This window comes from Trachypithecus francoisi, unplaced genomic scaffold (genome assembly GCF_009764315.1).
Source record: "Trachypithecus francoisi isolate TF-2019V2 unplaced genomic scaffold, Tfra_2.0 Contig01461, whole genome shotgun sequence".
Classification (NCBI taxonomy): Eukaryota; Metazoa; Chordata; class Mammalia; order Primates; family Cercopithecidae; genus Trachypithecus; species Trachypithecus francoisi.
In genome coordinates this window covers 16,627,327-16,650,281 of record NW_022681433.1, presented here as the reverse complement: position 1 = coordinate 16,650,281, position 22,955 = coordinate 16,627,327, and the positions used below count along the sequence as shown (strand labels likewise).

The following is a 22,955-nucleotide window of genomic DNA, read 5'->3' as shown; positions in this document are numbered from 1 at the left end:
AGAAAGCGGGGAGGAGCCACTTGGCAGGCTTCATAGGAATTCTTTTCTGATTACAGCCACAGCAAACAATGGGCTGTTGACTTAGCTCTTCTGAGCTGTTAGAGAAGGAAATTCTAATCTACCCATCAAGGGCGAGTGGGCAGGGCCACTAACACAGCTCCTGTGGCCGGGCCTAGCCTTCAGGGGCAGTCAGAAGGCACAATCTGTTCTGTCTCCTCTCCATGATCCCTAGCAAAAGCGGCCCCACCTCACTGCTCCCTGCCACATCCCTCTTACTCCAACCACTGACGTTCGTCAAGCCAGGGGGCCCTCCCTCTCCCATGCCTACCCAGGGGTTACATGGAGCTCCTGAATGGATGAGTTGTTGCCACTGAGAAGTCTAGGGACATCACGGCAGCAGAGGCACTACAAATCCCAGAAGCCCCCACACCCAGCTCTCCACTTCCTCCTGTTAATAAAGGCTGCTACTCAAATGCATCATCAGAAAGAGTTTGGCAAATGAATTTTAATATACAAAACAACAAATATAGATTCACAGCATTTAAAAAATCAAATAACCTTGTAAATATTTTTTTTTTTTTTACAAAAAAACTTCCAACAAAAATACATATCAAGTTACATCAATCTTGTACATCATACTTCGGCTGCCAACAGCGAATTCCTCAGTTCAGGAAGTCCCATCCTTTGACCTATACAGATGACATATCATCTTGAAGTTAACGAGCTAAAATGTTGCCCAAAGTCTTGCAAAGTAGGTTAGCAAGTCATACACAATGGACACTAATATTTACAAAAAAAGATTAGAAAGATTAAAGGTATTTTCTAAATATAAAATGCCAGTGCCTGTGAGATAACTAAAGGCAACAATGTAAAGTATGTTGTAGGTAAGTAAACTTACACCAAATATTTAAGCTTTTGTTTTTTTTTTTTTTTTTAGATCAGTCATGTTCCACTTATTTTTCCAAAGCCTTCTGAAATCCACTGTCATTGCATCCTGAAAACAACAATATCAGCCAAGGGAAACTTGAATAAACTGATTTGCAGATTAGGTTATTATGGAAAAGCTGGGTCTGCTAGTAAGTTTCACCTAGTTGACTTGGGTCCCGCATTTCTGGCCTGTGAGCTGGTGAAAGGACATTTATTCATAGTTCTTGACACTGTTGCTTGAGGGACACTTCGAAGTTTCTTCTCTCCTGACAAGTAATAGTGCAGAAATGCTCCCCCGAACTCCAGGTAATTATGCTGTTCCATTCTGGCTAGGACACCAAGTTGATTTGTATGAAGGAGTATCAGCAATTTGGCTTGCAGAGATTTCCACCTGGTAAAATGCTGGTTCAGCTGGCTTTTACAAAATACTTATATTGTGAACCAAACTTTGAATTAAATGCACTTTTGCTTTATGTCTAGGTAACAGTCATGTAGGATGGGGGGATTTTCTGAATAAGAATGGCATCGGTTTTCATCTAGGCTAGATATAAAAAAGGCACAATATTCAGAAATAGTGTTTGATGTTTTCAACTACAAAATCAGATCTACAGTGGGAAACAAAAATCAGATGGAATGAAAAGAAACCACGTGGCTGGTATGCCCGGGAAGCTCTGACATACCGCTGCTGCCCTCTTCCTAGTCTGCAGGCCAAAGACAAAGAAAGCTACTGCTCCAGGATTCTGCAAACATTCAATTTTATGATTTTATAATTGCTTATAATCTACTGCAGGGTTTTTATATGCTTTAGGTATGATCACAATTGAAAAGGCTGCTTTTGACCCAAGGCTACTTCAACTGTCTTCTAACAAAGTCGACAAATTTTCAAACATGAAGAACGGAATAGGTGAAATTCATCAAAATGTTATGTCATTTTTTTTGTGTGTGGCCTATCTATAATATTATGTAATGTAAGGTTAAAAAGAGAGAAAGGCAGAGAGGCTGCAGACAGCAAGATTCCCAGCGAAATTCATACACTGTCCATGGAAGAGGCTCTCTGTTCCCTTTTTTCCCAAGTGGAACATGTGACTCAAATCAAGAAGGAAGTTTGGCAAACAAAATGAGAATACTTGAGCCTTCTATTCTCTGAAGAATTCAGGCATGTGGTAATAAAACCCAAGCCAGATATGCGGATTTTCAAGAAGTCAAAGGATGTTCTAGCCTTTTAAAAATGTTAGCAGTTTTCAAAATCACCTGAACATCGAAGTACGATCTACCCAGGAAAGATCTTTAATCGAGTGACCCTCATACTGTATAAAACTGACCGGGGCAATGAACTGAACTTGATTTAACAAACACATGTCCTGGTATTCATGAGTCTCTGTTAGGAAGTCCATGGAGGTAGGTGGGAACCGGAAGTTAGGGCTCAGCTGGAAAATAAATTAGGACTTGCCACAAAATGCAAAGCATTTCTTCATTATCCATGAATAAATATTAGGAAATGGAAGCCCTAAGAATGACTCTTAAACTGAATCCTCACTGAAAATGTAACATAAGCAAATGATTCTCTTTACTTCCTTAAACGAATTCTCTTACATTACATTTAAAATAATTTGTTCAAAATTGCTGTACATACAAACAACTCTAGCAGAGACCCCTACAGTTATTGCTAGGTGTGCAGGAAAAACATATTAAGTATAGTTTCCAAAATATACCATTATATTTATTAGTAAAAAGGTCAGTTCTATAAACACAACTAAAGTTGGAATGTCTGTTCAAGAAGGAAACACGCACACATGCATGCACATGCCACAGGACCTCTCCGGAAGCTCCTTCCTGCAGCGACTTCAGTCTCAGGACACGCTGGGTGGCACGATGGTCCACAGAAGCAACGCAGGGGCTGTCAGCCACAGGGCACCCGAACCCTTAGCAATGCTGCCCATGAGCACGCGTGCCAAGGTGGCTCAGAACGGACATCAGCCGTCACAGAAGGTTCCAAGGGTTCACCCGAGAGGACAAAGGTTATGTTTTCTTGATTCCTGGTGTCACCCCTCAGGAATGGCTCTGGATGTGAGGGGCTTCAGGGGAGAAGGGAGGTGCCACACACCTGTAGACTGAAGAATACACCTTTGTCTCTGACATCACAGACTTGTTTATTCTCAAACACGGGCCTGTTAGGAAAACAACTTTGCAGGGATCGCATACAAAAATGAGCTTCTCAAATAGAAATCCATTAACAGTGTAACACAGTATCTCCTGTCCAGGGCACGGAGCGGGTTGAAAGGGCATCTCTGTTGCAGAGCCTGCCTTCTCTAGACACAGTTAAAAGTTATGTCATGAAAATGTACAACACAGACAACGAAAAGGAGGCGATTATCTGCAGGTGTCAGCGCGCATGGCCTTTGTTAATAAAGACTGCTATCTCTGAGCCAAGATATTTTGTGAAGGTCTCTTTTATAAGGAACAAGTCCTCAGAAGCCTGATGACATGCTCAGGTGACACAAGTTATGCCCTACTGTTTGGCTTTATGTGATAAAGGCAGCTTCTGATTCCCAAGAAGCAGGACTGCTTTGCCTGTCTTTGCGATTTCATTGGTAAGGACGATGTCGGGAGCAGTGCGGCTTTTTGAGAATGCCTTCTGACCAGTGCACTTTCATATTCACTGTATCATAAATATTAGAGTAAATGAACTTTTTATATTGCAAACAGTTGTTTGAATGGCAGTTTTCTTTTTTCTTTTTTTTGGGGGGGGACAGAGTCTTGCTCTATCCCGTAGGTTGGAGTGCAGTGGTGCGATCTCAGCTCACTGCAACCTCTGCTTCCCAGGTTCAAAAGATTCTCCTACCTCAGTCTCCCCAGTAGCTGGGATTACAGGCATGCGCCACCATGCCCAGCGAACTTTTGTATTATTAGTAGAGACTGGGCTTTGCAATGTTGGCCAGGCTGGTCTTGAACTCCTGACCTCAGGTGATCCACCTGCCTTGGCCTCCCAAAGTGCTGGGATTACAGGCATGAGCCACCGTGCCCAGCCTTGAATAGCACTTTCTTAGGTTACAGCATGTGGGCAAGATGTGATTTCTGCTCAGAGTTACTCAAGACGTGCAGGCAGGAGGGAATCCGACTCCGGGACAAAGCCAGTGTGCAGGAGGATTTCTCCCTCCTTGCCTGAAAAGCAGTGGATTCTTGAGGATGCGTAAGTTGCTCTGTACTGAGGACTGCGATGAAGGTGACAGATGCATCTTGTTTCTCCCCCCTTCGCTTGCAGGAAGAGGAACCTTGCAGGATGGCGTCTGCACTACCATTTAGCATCTGTGTGGACAATGCCAGGGAACACCGTGGTCAGCTCCACGGCAGCTGTACGTCCCCCAGTGCTACAGAATAGAGTGAGAGCTCAATTTCTAAGTGTGACCAGACACGTGCAACATTGTGTCAACCCCGTCTTGACGACATCCTGGAAAATCAAATGCAGAAGCGATCCTCTAACCTCGTCACTCCGCAGGAGCCGCAAAGCCCTGGATGCTGTGTCTGGACCAGCAGCAGCACTTGCTCACCATCACCAGGGGTGGCTTCAGCTGCTGCCTCACCACTCACTTTAGAGCACGGTACTGGGTCCCACATCTGGGCCATCTCCTAGCGGGTCACGGGTGTTTCTGTGTAGTTTTGATAAAGCTTTGTGTCAATGACCATCTCCTCTCTTCCACAAAGGCAGCTGGGTCTCCAAAGACTGAAGGTGATTCCAAGACCTTCTCTCCTTCATTGATCCCAAAAAGGAAGTTTTAATCACTGGGTCCAAGAAACTTTCCCTGGATTGAAGCACACAAGAAACAAAGACAGTTCTCCTCTTGACACCCAGCTCCGTGGAAGCACAGCCCGTTTTCATTTCCGGAAGGGGGTGAGCCTGTTGAAGGTGTGCCAGAAGAGCGAGGGCTTCCTTTTGGGTTCCGCCAGGCCAAATACCTGCTGCTGGGGGACGCTTGTGGGCATAGTGATGTGGCGCTGGTGGATGGGGTGCAGGCTCTGGTGCGGTGGGGCCACGGGGCACCTGTTGTAGCCTGACTCGGGAGGGGAGAGAGATGGAACAGGGACTGAGGGTCACTTGTCAACCAAAAAGCAAAAAAATGAAAATGCTGAGACTCCAAGTCCAAGTTCTCAGCTAATTCTTTTTTTTTTTTTTGAGACAGGGTCTCACTCTGTCATCCAGGCTGGAGTGCAGTGGTGTGATCCTGGATCACTGCAATCTCTACCTCCCAGGCTCAAGCGATCCTCCCACCTCAGCCTCCTAAGTAGCTGGACCTACAGGTGTGTGCCACCATGCCCAGCTAATTTTTTTGTAGAGAGCTAATTCTTAATTCACATTAACCAAAAAGAAGGTCCAGTAGCTATGCTTGCTATGTTCAGGTACTCCGTGTGGAGCTTGACACAGTCTCTGTCACTGAAATCTCCTAAAAAGCCTCCAAGGAGGGTATTATGACAACTAGACAGGGAAAGAAACTGAATGCCAGGACACGTAGCGGGGAGTGGTGGAATCCGAGCCAGACTGACGGTCAAGGTGAATAGCAGTAAAATGCTCTAAATGGAAGTCTGGAGCTCATGTTGCCTCAGCCCAAATTCTCCTGTGCCATTTACCAGCTGGGATTACTGGGGAAATGATTTGATTTCTCTACTCCTTGGTTTCCCAATCCCTAAAATGGGGATTACAGTACTATGGGGTTGCTATGAGAATTAAATGAATTAATAGAAGCAAAGTGCTTAGAACTGTGCCCCCAATACGTAATCACTCTAATCAAAACCTCCCTGGCCTAGGTATTTTTAATCTGTGCAGAGGTAATTTAGAAGGTTTATTAAGATTAGCGATTAGATCAAAAGGTAACTGTGTAAGTCAGCATGGCACGAAGAGCGTGGGCTCTGAAAGCAGGAAGGCCTTGGTTCAGAACCCACCCCTGCCCCTGACCTGCCAGCAGGCTCTCCCTATCTCCCGAGGTGGCAGGAAGGAAGAAATCAGATAACCCAGGCAGAGCGTCCCACCCGGTGGCCACCTGTGAATGTCAGCAGCCCTTCCGTTCTTGAGGAGCCCGGCTGCCGGGTGAGTGACTCTCAGAAGATACGGACAGAAGACAATGTATTCTGACAAAATGATCTACTAGTAATCTGACATTAGAAGTGGAGATTTTAAAAAATTAATAACATGGGTTTTTCTGCCTTAAAGATACTTGTAACTTAGTGGGGAAAATAAAGTCTGCATTTGCACGGAGAAAGCAGGGGAGTGCGAAGGGTGGTTTGGGAAGGAGTTCTTCCTGGCCTTTTAGTCAGTGGCCTATTGCAGTCCTGGGATTCATTGGTCCTTGTTTTTGCATTTGCAGTCAGGAAAATATGAACAGAGATACATTTCATAGGGTAAATCCCTTTTAAAGTAGAAAGATGACTGGAATAAAGTTTCTAAGAATGCAGTGCATATTTTTTGGGAAAAATCCTTATTAGTGAATTCCTGCTGGGCCAGATATCTGCATTACCGGCAGCGTGGACAGATCTTAGTTCATCAGAGCCCTGGGTATGCAGCCTGGGCATTTTTGAACGGCTGCCCCGGGAATTCTAATGTGCGTGGAGGTTAGGGGACCACTGCCCAAAATCAGCTCCTGTATCTTTTTTGGTCTAACTCCTTGCCTGATGTACCCAGCCTTTCCATCTTTTTCTTAGTTAAACTAGACTATATCCAGCCTACAGCTGACAAGCAGTTTGGGGTTTGACATTTTGTCCTCTCACGCCTGAAAGAGGCAAGAGGCCTTGGTTTGCCTCAGACTGGTGATGTGCGTGACCCGGTGGCTAACGCCATCAGCACTTGGGGGAGGGGAGCAGAGGGGCCGCCGGCGGGCAGGGAGATCTACCCCCCTCTGGCAGAACCTCTGAAGGTTTCCTGTGCCCACATCCCAATGGGAGCAAACACGGACGCACGTTCAAAACCAAACACAGGCCACCTTCACCTGCCCCCACTTCTGGACCTGCCCTTGAGTTCTAACTTCTACTGTGCTCCTTACTCCAAGCTGGTCACAGGCCGAAAGCTTGGGGTACGCTCCCCATTTTCAGGAGAATATTGATAAGCATTAAGGAGACAAAGCCTTCTCCATAACTTACCTTTTGACTTTCCATGTCCTGCCTTTTGAGCATTTAACATGGCAAGTTTCTTCTGGTTTTCTGAAATTTCCATTCCTGCATTTAGAAATAAATGCGACATATATTCAGAACACGTGGACATGTTTCAGAGCAAAACTTGCATCACAGCCCATATCAGCATTGACGTTCCCACCATAACCTGAGACCAAGAACCTTAATCCTCAAAGAACCCGGACAGGTTGAAGACCAGCAAAGGGGAAGTCACAAGGATTATCACCAAGGTGGCCACGTGGTTGTTCTGCAAACCCGGAGAGTCTGGAGAGTGAAACGGGGTGGTGCCCATGAGAATGCAGGATGTCTGTGTGAAGCCCGACACTCCCAGGCAATTGTTCACACAGGGTCATCCCAATTATAACCTAAAGGATGAGGCCCCAGAAGGAGAGGACAGAGCAAAGGGTCCCAGGGCCTGTTCGCCCACACGCTACGAGACCTTTGCACGCTAGCAGTTACACCCTGAACAAAGGCACCATGTGAGTAGCAGGAACCGGATTCCGTACCCCAGCTGTGCGCAGTGTGTGCCCTGAGCGTCCCCTCACTGTCGAGTCCAGTAGCACAGTGACAGTGTACGTGTGCCGTGCGTGAACTGGGTGAAACAAGAGTCACGCACGAGGCAACCCTTGGCTTCGCAGGATGTGGGGAAGGAGAAGGAAGGACAGAGCTGAATGGCCAGGGCTGGGTGCTGGGGCCCTGCCTTCTCCCGAGGGAAGCCTTCCTCCTGGAGGCAGGTGCTCGCTCCAGCTTGGCAGAGGTGACCCAGGCCCTGTGTCTGCGAGCTCGCACTGCCTGACTCACTCCCGAGGTTCCCGCTCTACCTCTGCCCACTCTGCTCCCCTGGCCCTGACTCCTCCATATGCCCCACATCTGTCCCGGACTGTCCTGGCGTCGGGCTCAGGCTCTGTATGCTGGCCACTGGACTGTCCCTGCCTCCAAGGCCCTTCGTGTCCATTCTCTCTGACCTGCCACATCAAGTATCTACCCACACACATGCATCAAGCATGAGGGCTGCCAAAACATTCCAGGCAAGAAATGCATCCAGTTTTATCACACACGCGCCAGTTCCCAGACTTACTGGCTCAGGAGTGCCTCAGTCATACACTGGCGTCCTCTGACCACTGGCCATGGGGAGCATCACACAGCAAAGGGCATCCCATGAGGCCCCTCCTTTCCTTTCTATTGAGAGACACTGTTGAAAGCGTGTAGGATGCCCCCATCTTCCCCCGGCAAATAGTGCCGTCTTCAGGAACCCAAACACTCTGACTTACAGATGACTTCAGGGCCCGCACTAGACAACATCATATGACGAGTAAAACTTAAGATTTTGTGGCTCTGTCATTTTGCCTTTTAGTAACTATCATCTTTGAATGAATTCTGGGCACGAGAGTGATTAGCCCTATTCCAATGGGGCCCCAGAGTCTGCACCAATAATCTGGCTGTTGCTGGGAATCAGATTTCCTTTTAGTCTAAAGGACACCCCGACACTTGGTTGTAAGGGGCCGCCTGTGACATGGGGAGCTCTGTATCTTGGAGTGGCCCAAATCCAGGCGAACGTTCACCCATTGAGTGTTTCCAAGGAGATCCCTGCTTCCGCTTTAGCCTGATCAACTTGTAAATCCCTCCTACTCTACTGCAGAATCTCACAAAACCTCCTCTGGGTGAGACCAAATTCTGTAGCCAAGCTTAGAGCCAGTGGCTGGGGAGGACAGAAGAAGCACTTCCTGGTTTTCAGTTCTGCTGTCCTCATGGCAGCGGGCAAGGATGGGGAGGGGTGTATGCTGGCTCCCCTCCATCCTGGACCACGACTTTTGAGGGCTGGGCTCACTTGGGCTGCAGAGATGAATATCCTTCACTGTGGCACCCTGACTTCCATTCAACAGATTGTGCTCAAAACCCTAAAGAGTTTGGGAGGCAATGAAATAGGCGCTCAGAGACTATGGGTGCTGCCATCATTAATGCCAGGCATGGCAGTTTCGTTCTCAGGGGCCACACAGCACCACCAGGTCAGCAGAAGCTGGGAAGACAAACCAAAGACGTACGAATGTAACACTGGGTGTGAAGGACCATCGCCTTAACTGCAATGGATGACACGGCGTCCTGAGTGTCATGGGAGAGATGGGAAGCATGTGGGCAGGCTGCTGGGTGTGGATCAACTGTGGTAGTCAGGCACCCTGAAGGTACTGCACGGGTACAGCCAAAGGGGAGGCCTCCAGAATCACGAGATGATACTTTTTTTTTTTTTTTTTTTTGAGAGGGAGTCTCGCTCTGTCACCCAGGCTGGAGTGCAGGGGCATGATCTCGGCTCACTGCAAGCTCCGCCTCCTGGCTTCACACCATTCTCCTGCCTCAGCCTCCCGAGTAGCTGGGACTACAGGTACCCACCACCACGCCTGGCTACTTTTTTGTATTTTTAGTAGAGATGGTGTTTCACTGTGTTAGCCAGGATGGTCTCCATCTCCTGACTTTGTGATCCACCTGCCTGGCATCCCAAAGTGCTGGGATTACAGGCGTGAGCCACGGTGCCTAGCCCACATGATACTTCTGATACCCTGGGTGATGGTCAGCATAGTGGGGTTCCATCTCTGGGGTCACACTGAGTTGGTTTTATTATTTATTCTTCTACCCTGCATGTGGCATCCAAAGTGCTGGATTTAAATGTTCTGTGGCCACAGTGCACGAGTGGTCCAGTTCCATAAGCCTCGATTTTCTCATCTGTACACTGCGTATAACAGTAACCACTGCATAGGGATTCAATGAGACAGTCTCTATAAATGGGCCACAAACGTCTGGCACAAGGTAAATACTGAATAAATGTTAGTTGTAGTAACTACATCTGACATGGTCTGTCTTGTAAGTACATTCAGAAGTATTTAGGGTTTGCAGATCCCTCGTCTTTTCCCCATGGTGGGATCTAGCTCTGAGGGAGAAGGCTGGGCAGAGCAGGCCCACGGTGGTGGAGAATGAAGCTATTACAGCAAGCAGAGGCAAAGGTGCCTCCAGGGCCAAGGGCTGCTCACCCATCTCCTGGTCCTCTTGCACCCGCCTCCTTTCGTCTGCACAGGCCTGCAGCCACCTTGCCTTGTCTTCTTGTTTTTTGGCACAAAACAAATAAACCTCATCTGTGGTCCTACTGACGAGCTTGAAGGCATTTTTCACGCTGAGGTTACAGTCCTTGTCGCGCCCATCTCCCAGGTCCACAAGCTCCATCTCATCCATGTCCAGCCGGCCCTTGTAGTACAGCATGTCCCTGCGCAGCAGGTCCTTCTTGCAGGACACCAGCTGGTGGTCAAACAGGAAGAACATCCGCTGCTGGCTTTTGCCTTGCTTAGTGATTTTGGTCAGTTCCCCAGAATGAATCAATTCTGAGCTTCGGTCTAAGATATCCAGTCCCTGGAAGGATGAAAACACATCTTAAGATCTTCCAATTCTAGCACAGCTGTAGTCCTAGCTACTTAGGAAGCCAAGGTGGGAGGATAGTTTGAGACCAGCCTGGGCAACACAGCAAGACCCCATCTCTACATAAAAATTTAAAAATTAGCCAGGCATGGTGGCACACACCCGTAGTCCTAGCTACTTAAGAGGCTGAGGCAGGAGGATCCCCTGAGCCCAGGAGTTTGAGGCTGCAGTGAGTGGTGATCGCATCAGTACACTCCAGCCTGAGGGGCAGAGCAAGACCCTTCTCTCTAGGAAAACAAAAAACAAAAAAACAAAAAAAATTCCCCATTTGTATTCCTTCAGGTGTTAGGATATGGAAAAGACTCCTAACAGAGAATCTCTCTCAGACTTTCTAGTTACCTGAGACTGCCCACTACCTGTCCCCATTCGCAGGTGGGCAGGGCCTCAAAGGTTATTGTGTTAATAAACCTGGATTTATTGGTCTCCTGGTGCCTGAAATTTCTTCCTTTTCTTTTTTTTTCCTACTCACTAGAAAACTGTGGTGGTGCCTCTGTGTTAGCTGAGGGGTCTTCCTTGGCTGAAACCTCTGGTAAGAAGCATGCTGAATTAATGGAGCCCAGTCAAGATCTGAAACAGCAGCTGAGCTCAACAGAGCCTCGAAGAATGACAGCGTGCAGGGTTGTATGTAAGAAAGCATTCATGTAGGGGCACAGGACTGTGATTACGGACCTGACATGATTGTGTTGAGTATATGGCAGCTCCCTGGAATCGCAACTTATTTAGAGTCATAGGAACAAAAGGCCAGATGGGAAACTGTCAGCAAGAAATTAACTTCTGACAAATTATCCCCTAAATGTCCGTGTCCAAAATCAAAAAGAAAAACACACTTTTACAATATTTAGGTTGAATCTAATCCCATGTTACTTTATGGTATTTGGTATGACACTGGCCTTTGTTAAATAGGACTTGATTCTCCCTTAATCCCAGTCACACACAGTATTTTCTGGAGACAAAAGAGCCTGACTCCAAAATAGTTCTTCTATTTACTTGCGCTTAGAGCAATTCTGTGCCCTAGATTCTTCACTTACGAAACGAGAGAGTTGGACTCAGTGTTCTCTGAGATCCTGCCCAAACTCCAGAAGTCTATAAGGACCCTGGAGTTACGTGTTTCTCTCCAGTTTTCACCACCTGTAGCCTACTTCAGTTAAGAACCTAACTTCTTGCTCCAAACTTTCTCAGTCCTCTGGGAGAGTGAGTTCTGACCAATTAATAAATGTAAAATCAATGTAGTTTGGTCTACAAATCTGAATGGCATCTGCTTGTTGCTCTTAATTTAATGGCAGTAGAGCACAGTGGTCACCAGCATGGACTTTGAAGCCAGGGTGCCTGCTTGGGTTTGAATCCAGCTCTGCTACTTTTGAGCTGTGTGGTCTTGGGCAAGTTACTTAACCTTTCTGTGCTTCGGTTTTCCCATCTGTTAAATGGGTATAATAATAGTGCTTACTTCATAGGATGGTGGAGAGGATTAAATGAGTTCATATAGGTACAAATGGCTCAGATCAGTGCCATTCAGACACGTGGTAAACACATGCAGGTGCGAGCTATTGTCACTGTTTTTATAAATACAGAGAGAGAGAGAGAATTTGTTGGACCTTTATTACAGGCATTGTATTTGTACTCTTGCCTTTTTTTTTTTTTTTTTTTTTTGAGACAGAGGTCTTGCTCTGTCACCCAGACTAGAGTGCAGTGGCACGATCACGGCTCACTGCAGCCTCAACCTCCTAGGCTCAAGTGATCCTTCCAACTCAGCCTCCCGAGTAGCCAGGACTACGTGTGTATGCCACCACGCCTGGCTGATTTTTTTTTACTTTTTGTGGATATGGGGTCTTGCCAGGTTGCCAGGCTAGCCTCAAACGCCTGGGCTCAAGCGATTCTCACACTTTGGCCCCCCAAAGTGCTGGGATTACAGGTGCGAGCCACTGTACCTGGCCTGTACTATCTTATAAAATGCTCACGGTCGCCTTCGAGGTAGGTAATATTTTCCTCCCCAATTTATAAGTTAAAAAAATTAATCTTGCCCAGATCACACAGGATTCACACGTGGGCAGGGACTCCAGAGTCCCCCATATGTCTACTACTATGTTATGCGGCTGCAAATGAAATGTCCTCTACGGTTCTCGTGGAGCTCCCTCTACCAGGAGAGACAGACGCTCCGCAATAAATTAACTGCAGATACTCTTCAGATTTTATTTCTTACGGGGGTGGGGTATAAAGTGGTTGACTGTTAACTTCAACAATATGCCTCAAAACACATTTACCATTAATGGTATACATACCATTAAAGCCAAGAATATAAGGTATTGACCACAGGATATTAAAGTGCGTCTGCACCAGATCAAAGGTGCAGGAGGGGCCAGTGGCACGGGATCATGCGGGGTGTCTCCTACTTACCTCCCAGCCCACGATGGACACCTGCCAGCGAGCTATCTTGTCGATGCTCTCCAGCTTGCGCTTGCGCTCATTGATTAGACAGGCCACATTCTTCATGGCCTCATACGCTGCCTTTATGTTGCTGTAATCACTACAAGATGGGAGGATAATTTTAATCACATAACATGCACCTTACAAATAAGGACTGGCAAAATAACCCACTGAGGCGCTTCTTCATATACAAACGCTCTAGACAAAGTGACATCTACATCGTAGCCGCTGTTTCCCTTTCTTGTTTGCCTGTGAATAGACTACAGTCTGCATAGCTTAAGGGAGCTGACGCAATGCAATTTGGAATTCTTTGGAATAAAACTGTTTTCACCTATTTCTCAGAAATGACAATGAATGACAGTGAATGCCACAAATAAATTTTAGTCACGGTGACAATGGGTGACTTTCATGAATACAGAAAGAACAGTCTTTATCATGGCTCTGATTCTCACATAACCACTCTCGCTATACAAAGTACTTTAAAAATCACTAACCATTTTCAAAAGTGACTGTGTGCTCTGAGTCTTCATCTTTTATGCTGTTCGGGAAAGGACAGGCGAGGACAGGCGCCTGAAGTGGTGAGTCACCGAAATGGCAGTATGGCATTCGCCTCACCAACAGATCTTCCTTTCTGGTGCTTTCCATCCACCACACTGACGTCAAGCTAAAATGTTCTCCCCGGGAGGTCCCCGCTCCCAAGCCCATTAAAACTGTAGGCACCGGAAAAGCAGAAACTACAGTTTTCATCTACACACAGGCTAGCACAGAGCACGTCCGGTATCTGCAAGCCTCCCATTCAGGTTTTGCTCAGCGTTAATAATGCAGGGCCACGGAGACCAACCATCCAGCTAATGAGCTGTATTTTCCACCTTCCCACGGCAACTTACAAGACAGACAGGACCGCTCGTCACAGCCGGAATGAGTTAGAATCCTGCACAGCCACGGGAAAGCCTTGAAAGCAGATTCTATTGTCTATTTACCAAACACAGTTCAACCCAGCTCCTGGGAGGTCCCCAGACACTGCCCACCGAGCAGACCCTGCCATCTTCAGAGACGCCCATTCACACTCAGGAGCGGGGCAGAGAGCAGGAGCAAGAATGACACGAGGGGCTGCCGAAATAGTGGGCACGGAGCCCCCAGAGAGGCCTCCAGCTACGATGAAAGGGTGCAAAGTCAGTTTTTCTGGACAAAACTGAATTGCAATGGTTTTTTAAAAATAATTTTTGCTTTGTTTTACTTAAGACTAGGAAATGGACTTTCTGTCATGTTGACTAATTTTTATTTTGAAAAAACCAAAATCTGCAAATGTTCTTGGTGAAAAACGCTCTTAAAGGAAGAAAATCAACTACTGAAGAGTGAGGTGTGGACTTCTGGACCCAGCTTTCCCATCTCAGAATGTGCTGAGCTGCCTGCCCACATCTTCCAAGAAGTCTTTGCTTCTTAACTTTCTTTTTTTTTTTTTTTTTTTTTGAGACGGAGTCTTGCTCTGCCACCCAGGCTGGAGTGCAGTGGCCGGATCTCAGCTCACTGCAAGCTCCGCCTCCCGGGTTCACGCCATTCTCCTGCCTCAGCCTCCCGAGTAGCTGGGACTACAGGCGCCCGCCACCTCGCCCGGCTAATTTTTTGTATTTTTAGTAGAGACGGGGTTTCACCGTGTTAGCCAGGATGGTCTCGATCTCCTGACCTCGTGATCCGCCCGTCTCGGCCTCCCAAAGTGCTGGGATTACAGGCTTGAGCCACCGCGCCCGGCCTTAACTTTCTTATTCATTGTCTTTGGCTCTGGCTCCTCATCATGCCATCTAGACATTTTCTTAAAAATGTCTTTGAAAATGTGTAGAAGATATTTACAACTACAATTTTTTCTTCTTCAATTTTGTGGCTTTCTTGACTTCCCTGTTTTTTTTTCTGATTTTTTCTGATTTCTCCATCAGAAAAAGAAAAAAATATACAGCTCTCTCTTACCTATCTCAATGAACTCCTTTTTCTAATTGCTTTAGTCCTAACTCTTTAGCTAACACCCATATCCAGTGTCTGTTGTTCAGTGACCTGCTCTCGTCCTTTACTTTCCAATTTAATTGTAAGAAGGTTTCCCCCGCACCACCCCCTCCTTTTTTTTTTGAGACAAAGTCTCGCTCTGTCGCCCAGGTTGGAGTGCAATGGTGTGATCTCAGCTCACTACAACCTCTGGCTCCCGGGTTCAAGCGATTCTCGTGCCTCAGCCTCCCGAGTAGCTAGGATTACAGGCGCCCGTCATCATGCCCAGCTAATTTTTGCATTTTAGTAGAGATGGGATTTCACCATGTTGGCCAGGCTGGTCTCAAACTCCTGATCTCAGGTGATCCAGCCGCCTCAGTCTCCCAAAGTGGTGGGATTACAGACGTGAGCCACGGTGCCCGGCCAGAAATTTCCCTTTTTAAGTCTGTCTCTCCACAGGAGTTCAGAGGTAAAGAGTACAAAAGAATAATGATTCACTCTCCACTCCCTGCAGGGAGATATTTAGCTGCTGAAACCCAGAACTGTTGTGGTTTGCCACAGAAATTTCCTCCTGGCACAATCCCTTTCCTCTTCCTCTTCTCATCAGGACCCTTTGAGATGACCCTCTCCAGAGCTACAGGTGCAGTCAAAGACCTTGTGTCAGGGGCATGGCCCTTGTTTCGAATCTCATCTGAAAGAGGCAGCTTTAGCCTCGACCCTTGTGCCCCTGGGTGGCCTGGCTTGAAGCCGGGCACACAGCAGTTGTCCTATGACTATCATGTTCCTGCTGGCCAGGTGAGAACTCAGAATGAGCCAAGCCTTGCTACCCTGACGTACCAAATAGCTGGGCTGGGCTGTGATGACATCTTCCCATGGCATGGAAAATGGGCATGCACATTCCAAAGCTGAATGGGTGACATGCCTCATGTATAGCCACACAAAGGCTTCTGTGCATGCACGAAATGATGGTTGGCTATTAAGGAAACAAAGGATAACTTCTGGCTCCCCCAGAAGAGATCATATGGCTAGGGAACAAGGGCCTGAGAGGAATTCAGAAACAACCAAAGCAGATGATAAAGACAGAGAGAATGTGTATGTTGTTGCTTTTTGTTCAGGAGAAGCTGAGATTCAAACAAGAGAAGGGTGAGTAACAAGAAGCGCTTAGTCAGGCCCCAAGGAAGTTCAAAGGGAGACACAGCATTCAGGTAAGCGTGGAAGGAAGCCCTGTGCTTCCAGCAGGAGGGAACAGGGAAAAGACCAGACAGTCGGCACCCTGGTGCATACGAATGGCTCAGGGCCCAGCAGGCGCCCAGTGCCCTGGTCTTCTCAGCCACCCCGTATGGATTCGCACCCCTGACAATCCACACCCTTTTCCAGTTCAAGCTTGTGTGTGCCCTCAGCCCTTCTGTGTCGCTAAATAGAGACTGCTTAACAAGTAACTTTAGGTAAGTCACTATCAAGTAACGTTTCTGCCATAAAGAATCCTGCTCTGAGCTGAGCTGCTGTGCGTCAACCTCACGCGCACAGGACAGAACGAGAGTCATGGCTTTCCATTCACTCTGGTCTGTTTCCCTCAGAAACGGCCTTTACTAACCACTGAGTACTCAAAGGCACATTTATAAAATACAGTTAAGCAACATAAGGAGTAACAACACAACAAAAGCCCCGTACACTCATGACACAGCTCACGAATGACCCTTGCGTCTTCATAGCTCTAGGGCTGGATATTCTGGAGCCTCTTCAATCACGCTATTTCAATACTTAATTGCACACATTCTAAACAATCTGAAAACTCCCACGGAGCGCCCAAAGTGCTAAGGCTGACACTGAAGCCCACCTATCACTGCAGGGGTGGAGAGCTGCCTACAGCTAACGGCGGCAGCACCCTCACCCGCGCCCCTCACCCGTGTTCCTGTGTGGTGTACTTGAGCAGCTCGGCCAGCTGCAGCGGGTATTTGCAGATCTTCTGCACGGGTGTGAGCAGGAACCCGTCGATGGCGATGTCAATCATCTGCTGTAGCAGGCGGCAGGCTTCGAAGAAATGTCTGTACTTGCCCTGCTTCATGAGGTTGGCGAGCTCCAGGCAGGCGCCTGGGTGGTTGTTGCAGTATTCGGAATAGATGGCAAAGCCCTCTTGCTGAGAAGGAAAAGCACAGCTTCATCAGCTTCTGGGGCACCTCTGGGGCATCATCCCAGCCCTCTCTAAGGGACACTCCTAGAAAGGAGGAACATGGACTACTGCAAGAAGGACAGGGCATGAAATCCGCTGGCGCCCGAGCTGCCCTGCCATGGTTTCCACAAGCATTATCTGGCCAGCAGGAAGGGTGCTTCGGCAGGCTCCTGAGGCGGTTGGGGACGAGGCTGCCCTGGGACTCAGCACCCTGGTCTCCTTCTAGCCTCCCTCGCACTCATCCTGGAAGGTGGGTAGCAGGGCCTCTAACGTCCCCCTCCTGCAAATTTTTTCAACTCAGCTGAAAACCATGTATGCAGTTTTGATGGTTGCTTATTCTTTGCGGTTTAAAACTAGTCTTGTCAGCTTTTCCTCAAAAATGCCCATTTCAACACACCTCTCTTCCCATTTCTCTGCTGTCCCGCTGGCTGGGCCCGCCACGACCCCTTCCCTGGTGGTAGCAGTACTCCCCTGTCCTCACTGTGAGACTTACCTTCCTCAGGCCACCACCCGGCCTCCAGCCTGTCCTAAGGTGGCTCCTGTAGGAACCTTCTGCACAGGCCACACAAGGAGGCCTGTCACAATGTCCCAAATATGCCCAGGTCACACATGGGGCCCAGCCTCCAGCTGACTGACTTAACACAAAAACATTATGCCCAGCCACTTAAAATCTATCTGCCCCAGAGGACTCTAGACAGCTTCTGAGCCCAGCACCCAGGAAGTGAAGGTGTGGCGAGGCTGTGATTGTTATTATTATTACTCTTACTGTTCCCTAGCTATTTGGGCTGGGACTAAAATCTTCCTCTGAAGTCTTCTAGCAGTAAGTAGTAACAGTCAATCGTAAGTTAAAAAATGATAAATGCATGTTATCACAAGAAGGTTCTGAGACAGTTACAGTATCACAAGCACGTGTCCTGGAGCCACATGCCCAGGTCTGCCTTCACAGCTGCCTCTTGCTGGTATGTGGCCTTGCGTTACTTACTCTCTGGGCCTTAGTTTCTTCATCTAGAAAGTGAGAGAGATAATCATATCTACCTCATAGCAATACACACGCCAATATAAGAAAACCCTGGAAACGGTGCCTGAAATGTAATAGACACTTCCAAGATATTACTAGGACGGACTCCATAGTTCTTAGGGCATAACCCTTAGAAATTTTTAATAAGTAATTACTCCAAATGTAACCCCCCAATTCCAGACTACATAAAAGGGTTTTGAAAAAATGAATTTGGGACATTAAGACAAGATTATACAGATTTCGTTTATATGATAAGCATATAAGATAGAAGAAACATCTCCTTTTTATGGAAGATTCATCTAGCAAACAAACAATAAAGCTAAAGAGACTCCTGTTGTTCGTGGAGATGCACTTCAAAATTATGTAACCAGGTGTTATTAATAATGAAGTAAAGGGTGACGCACATTTTGAAGAAAGCAAGATCCTATTTCACTCAAGTGAGGTTCCTCTTTGTTGTACTGTTTCTCAAGGTCTTTCAGAAACTTTCTTTGGAATTTGTAAATATCTTCAATGTTTCCAAAAATAGTGGCTAGTTGTGCAACAGTGAACATTCCTGTGTGCTTGCGGCACTGTCGGAGATAGCCCTGCAAAATACAGAAGCAATGGCTTTCATTTGGAAATCCAAATAAATTATGTGAATAGTACAGCTTTTGTAGGCCTAAAACCAGGATCTTGGAATGAATTTTAATTAAAGAAAATTATTTTAACCTCTATGAGTCTCTGATGAGGTCACGTACTTCCATGACTGCAACTTGCCATAGGTGTTTTTTTTTTTTTTTTGAGACGGAATCTCGCTCTGTCGCCCGGCTGGAGTGCAGTGGCCGGATCTCAGCTCACTGCAAGCTCCGCCTCCCGGGTTTACGCCATTCTCCTGCCTCAGCCTCCCGAGTAGCTGGGACTACAGGCGCCACCACCTCGCCCGGCTAGTTTTTTGTATTTTTTTAGTAGGGATGGGGTTTCACCGTGTTAGCCAGGATGGTCTCGATCTCCTGACCTCGTGATCCGCCCGTCTCGGCCTCCCAAAGTGCTGGGATGACAGGCTTGAGCCACCGCGCCCGGCCAGGTGTTTTAAACTAAAAAGAAAGCAAAAAGGCTCATGCCGTTGGATTTAGGATCCAATAAACCAGGTAATGTTTCCAGAAACAAGTTTCAAATACCAGAGCTCAAAAACTGGTGTCGTCACATGTTTTTCCAAACTCTTCAGATAATCATTCTCCCAGCTCTAATGCCATTTCACAGCCCAGGAGACTTGTCAAATGCAGAATGTCACTGCTTGCTGAACAGCCACGCAGCTCTGTGCACTGTCCCTCAGGGCAAGGATTCCTCTTCCTCAAGGATTCCACCAGCATCGCCTTTCTATGGACAGCACCAATCTGTAGGTCTTTAATCTGAGGCTTGCACTGATTATCTGTGTGTGACACCACGGCTATACTATGGCTTGGGTAGGAGCTAGTGGGATAAGAAGAAAAGGCTGTACATACATTAACAGCTAACTCAAAAAGAGTTATCATGACATTCAATAGAACGAACTGACCATGGAGTAAAACACATTACCAATGACCACTTGGTATGAATTTGAACAGGAAAACAATATAATGTAATAGTTCAGAAAAGGGCAGGTTCTGGGGCAGACTGCCTGCGTTTAAATCCAACCCCACCACTTAACTTCTCTGTGCCTTGGTCTCCCCATCTGCAATGCGGGCTAACAGGACCTGCCCAGTGAGAATGCTGTGGTAGCCGAGTTAATCCAGGTAAGGGGTGGCAACAGTCAATGTTCAATAATTATGGGCAGTTCCTCTTATTTCCCTAAATGCCACTGCAGAACTGCTTCTTTTGCCACACACACACAGAATGAGATGGCTGGCACAAAGAAGCTAAACACTGGCTTGTCCACACAGCTGGCTAATCCAGGCAGTTCTCTGACTTCAACTTGTCTTCAGCACTGAATGGTCAGCGTTGAACGGTAGTGCAGATATCAGCATTTATAGCTAGGAGAGTCGCAATGAGCAGACAGGGCAAATAGCAGTGTAGGGTGATGCTCGTACACAATCCATAAAAGCACAAAATACCACAGGAAGACAAAACCCTTTTAGGTGCACCTCTGCTAATGACAAGCTCTCTGAAATCAGGGTAAGACTACAAAACAAAGTCTGTTGCCAAGCAGAATGGCAATGACACCAGAACATAGCCTCTGATGTCACCAATATAAAACCAGTGTTTTCCCATCCGTGTCTAAATGACTCGAGATCTCATCTGTGAGGTGGTGATTAGATGCAGTGGGGTTGCAGATAGTAACAAACCTTTGACTGTAAAATCAAGTGAGCGTGTGCCTTCTATGAAAGCCATTCTTTTCAAACAATCTCAGGAATTAGGTCCTGATAGAGATAGTTGCAGAGTGCACTTAAGAGAGGGGCTGGGCACACTGGCTCACGCCTCTAATCCCAGCACTCTGAGAAACCAAGGCAGGAAAATTGCTTCAGTCCATGAGTTCGTGACCAGCCTCGACAACACAGTGAGACCCTGTCTGTATACAAAATTTAGAAAATTAGCTGGGTGTGGTGATGCATGCCTGTAGTCCTAGCTACTCAGGAGGCTGAGGAGGGAGGATTGCTTAAAGCCCAGGAGTTTGAGGCTGCAGTGAGCTATGATCATGCCACTGTACTCCAGTCTAGGTGACAGGGCAAGACCCTATCTCTAAGAAGAAGCCGTGCCTCTGAAAAGAGACCCTGACTCTAAAAAACCTCCACCAACAGCTAGGACAGCCGCAGCACTCAGACCTAGCAGTGCAGACAGCAGGGGCGGAGAAATGAGCAGTGGGTAAGTGTGTACATATGGGAGTCTGATGGAGGGGAGGGGGTGGAGGTGGGGAGAAAGCCTGGGCACCTCATGCAACCTCGTACTGTGACCCTTAGTGAGGTCCCAGCCTGGCGTCCCACCTCGCAGATGTCCCTGAGGTGCTTGATGTACACTCGCTCAGTGTCCATGATCTCCTGGATGACGTTGGTCCGCATCTGCTGCTTGTTCTCGCAGTGTCTGTGGCGGCTCTGGCTGGCCTCCTCGTCCTGCTCCTCGCTGGGGGTGCTGCTGGAGTTTTCCGACAGCTCTTCCTGATTCACTCGCAACTGCAACCCACACACAGGGGACAGGTGACTTGGGGCAGGGGAGGGCAGCAGAGAACAGAGGCAAGAGACCTCCCAGGTTCCTACTTTCCTGTGACCTGTTGAGAAGGCAGCCTGGCCCTCGCCTGAGTCCCATGACCTCAGCAGGGCTGCAGCTGTGCCAGCAGGCACATGGACCACAGAGAAACACCGAGCAACTCGCTTGCCTTCTGTTAACATTTTGGCTCCGACCCAGCCTAATTTCTTACAGGTGTGACTTGCATGTCAGAAAACCATTACAAAAGAGCTGACCTGATCTGATGAAAGGCGAGTTCTGACCTGAAAGGATCCTGTAGTCCCCACAGATACTTTGGAAAAGCTGCAAGTGCCCCACACTTACTCTGACGAAGCTCGCGGGGAACCAGGCTTCCTTGTCCTCACTGCGGCCCCACCACCAGTCCTTGTTGGAGGCTTCCAGAACCTGGATGACATCCCCGGCTTTGAAGCCCAGTTCCTGGTCGTCCATGGTCACATGGTCCCACAGGGCTTCTGCGCAGACCACGTTGCCATCACTGATCAGCTGAAAGGAGACAGTGGGGTGTGCTCAGCATAGAGCACGAGTGCGCGGGAGGGTGAGGGAGCTGCTAGATGCACTCTCAGGGTGACACTGGTATCCTCTCACTTGGATATGCTGGTGGCATTTGGTCTACACTGACTATGTGACTAGTTACGCAAACAGAACCCAGGAGAACACACTGAGGAAAAACAAAGTCAGGAGGGCATCTCTACCTGCTTTTAAAGAAAGCTCTTATACTGGGCGTGGAGGCTCACACCTACAATCCCAGCACTTTGGGAGGCCTAGGCAGGTGGATCACCTGAGGTCAAGCATTCAAGACCAGCCCAACCAAGATTGGGAAACCCCGTCTCTACTAAAAATACAAAAGTTAGCCAGGCGTGGTGGTGAGCTCCTATAATCCCAGTTACTCAGGAGGCTGAGGCTGGAGAATCGCTTGAACTTAGGAGGCGGAAGTTGCAGTGAGTGGAGATCATGCCAGTGCACTCCAGCCTGGGGGACAAGAGCAAAACTCTGTTCCCCCCCAAAAAAAATTAGCCAGGTGTCCTGGCACATGTCTGTAATCGCAGCTACTCAGGAGGCTGAGGCAGGACAACTGCTTGCATCTGGAAAGCGGAGGTGCAGTGAGCTAAGATTACATCACTGCACTCCAGCCTGGGCAACAAGAGCAAAATGCAAGAAAACAGGGAGGGAGGGAAGGAGGAAGGCAGAAAGGCAGGCAAGCCCCTTTTAAAAAAAATAGTATAAGTTGCTCACTTAGCAGCAGCTCAGTTATCTAGCAAACTTCAATGCTGAAATATTTACTCCAGAAAAATGGTTTCTGGCAACCATACTAGATGTCACAGAGCCAAGCTTATTAAAGTTATGCACATATACTATTGGAAGTCCGTCCCTCTCATCTCCCTCCAATGTGGATCATTCATACTTTATTCACCATTCAAGTAAGCTTCGCATCTAACTTTATACTTTACACCAATTAAAGAGAACATAGCATGATCCTGAGATCGTTAACAATTAAACAGGAACAAATGTGGCTCCTCCAGCCACCGGTCACAGGAGCAGGTGATTTTGCACATCTCCTTAGTTGCCAACGTACACATCACTGGTGATCTCGGTAGAGACGCTGACTCACTGAGGAGTTATGCTCCACACTTTCTG

The 22,955-nt window shown here is 47.6% G+C and overlaps 1 protein-coding gene across 4 annotated transcripts in view; it reads right to left on the bottom strand.

The window, feature by feature from the left end:
• The window catches only part of SPATA13 (spermatogenesis associated 13), a 157,576-nt gene that overhangs the window by 311 nt on the left and 134,310 nt on the right, over nt 1-22,955 (bottom strand). For 3 of the 4 annotated variants that reach the window (XM_033236608.1, XM_033236617.1, XM_033236626.1), the window contains 8 exons: nt 21,624-21,803; nt 21,062-21,247; nt 18,530-18,709; nt 16,842-17,074; nt 12,934-13,063; nt 10,104-10,476; nt 7,054-7,128; nt 569-4,976 (listed from right to left, as the gene is read on the bottom strand). In XM_033236608.1, coding sequence (XP_033092499.1) covers nt 4,801-4,976; nt 7,054-7,128; nt 10,104-10,476; nt 12,934-13,063; nt 16,842-17,074; nt 18,530-18,709; nt 21,062-21,247; nt 21,624-21,803 — 1,533 coding nt within the window. In that variant the 3' untranslated portion in view covers nt 569-4,800. Of the gene's footprint in view, nt 1-568; nt 4,977-7,053; nt 7,129-10,103; nt 10,477-12,933; nt 13,064-16,841; nt 17,075-18,529; nt 18,710-21,061; nt 21,248-21,623; nt 21,804-22,955 lie in introns of those variants that run through there. The other variant, XM_033236599.1, reaches the window with a different exon arrangement.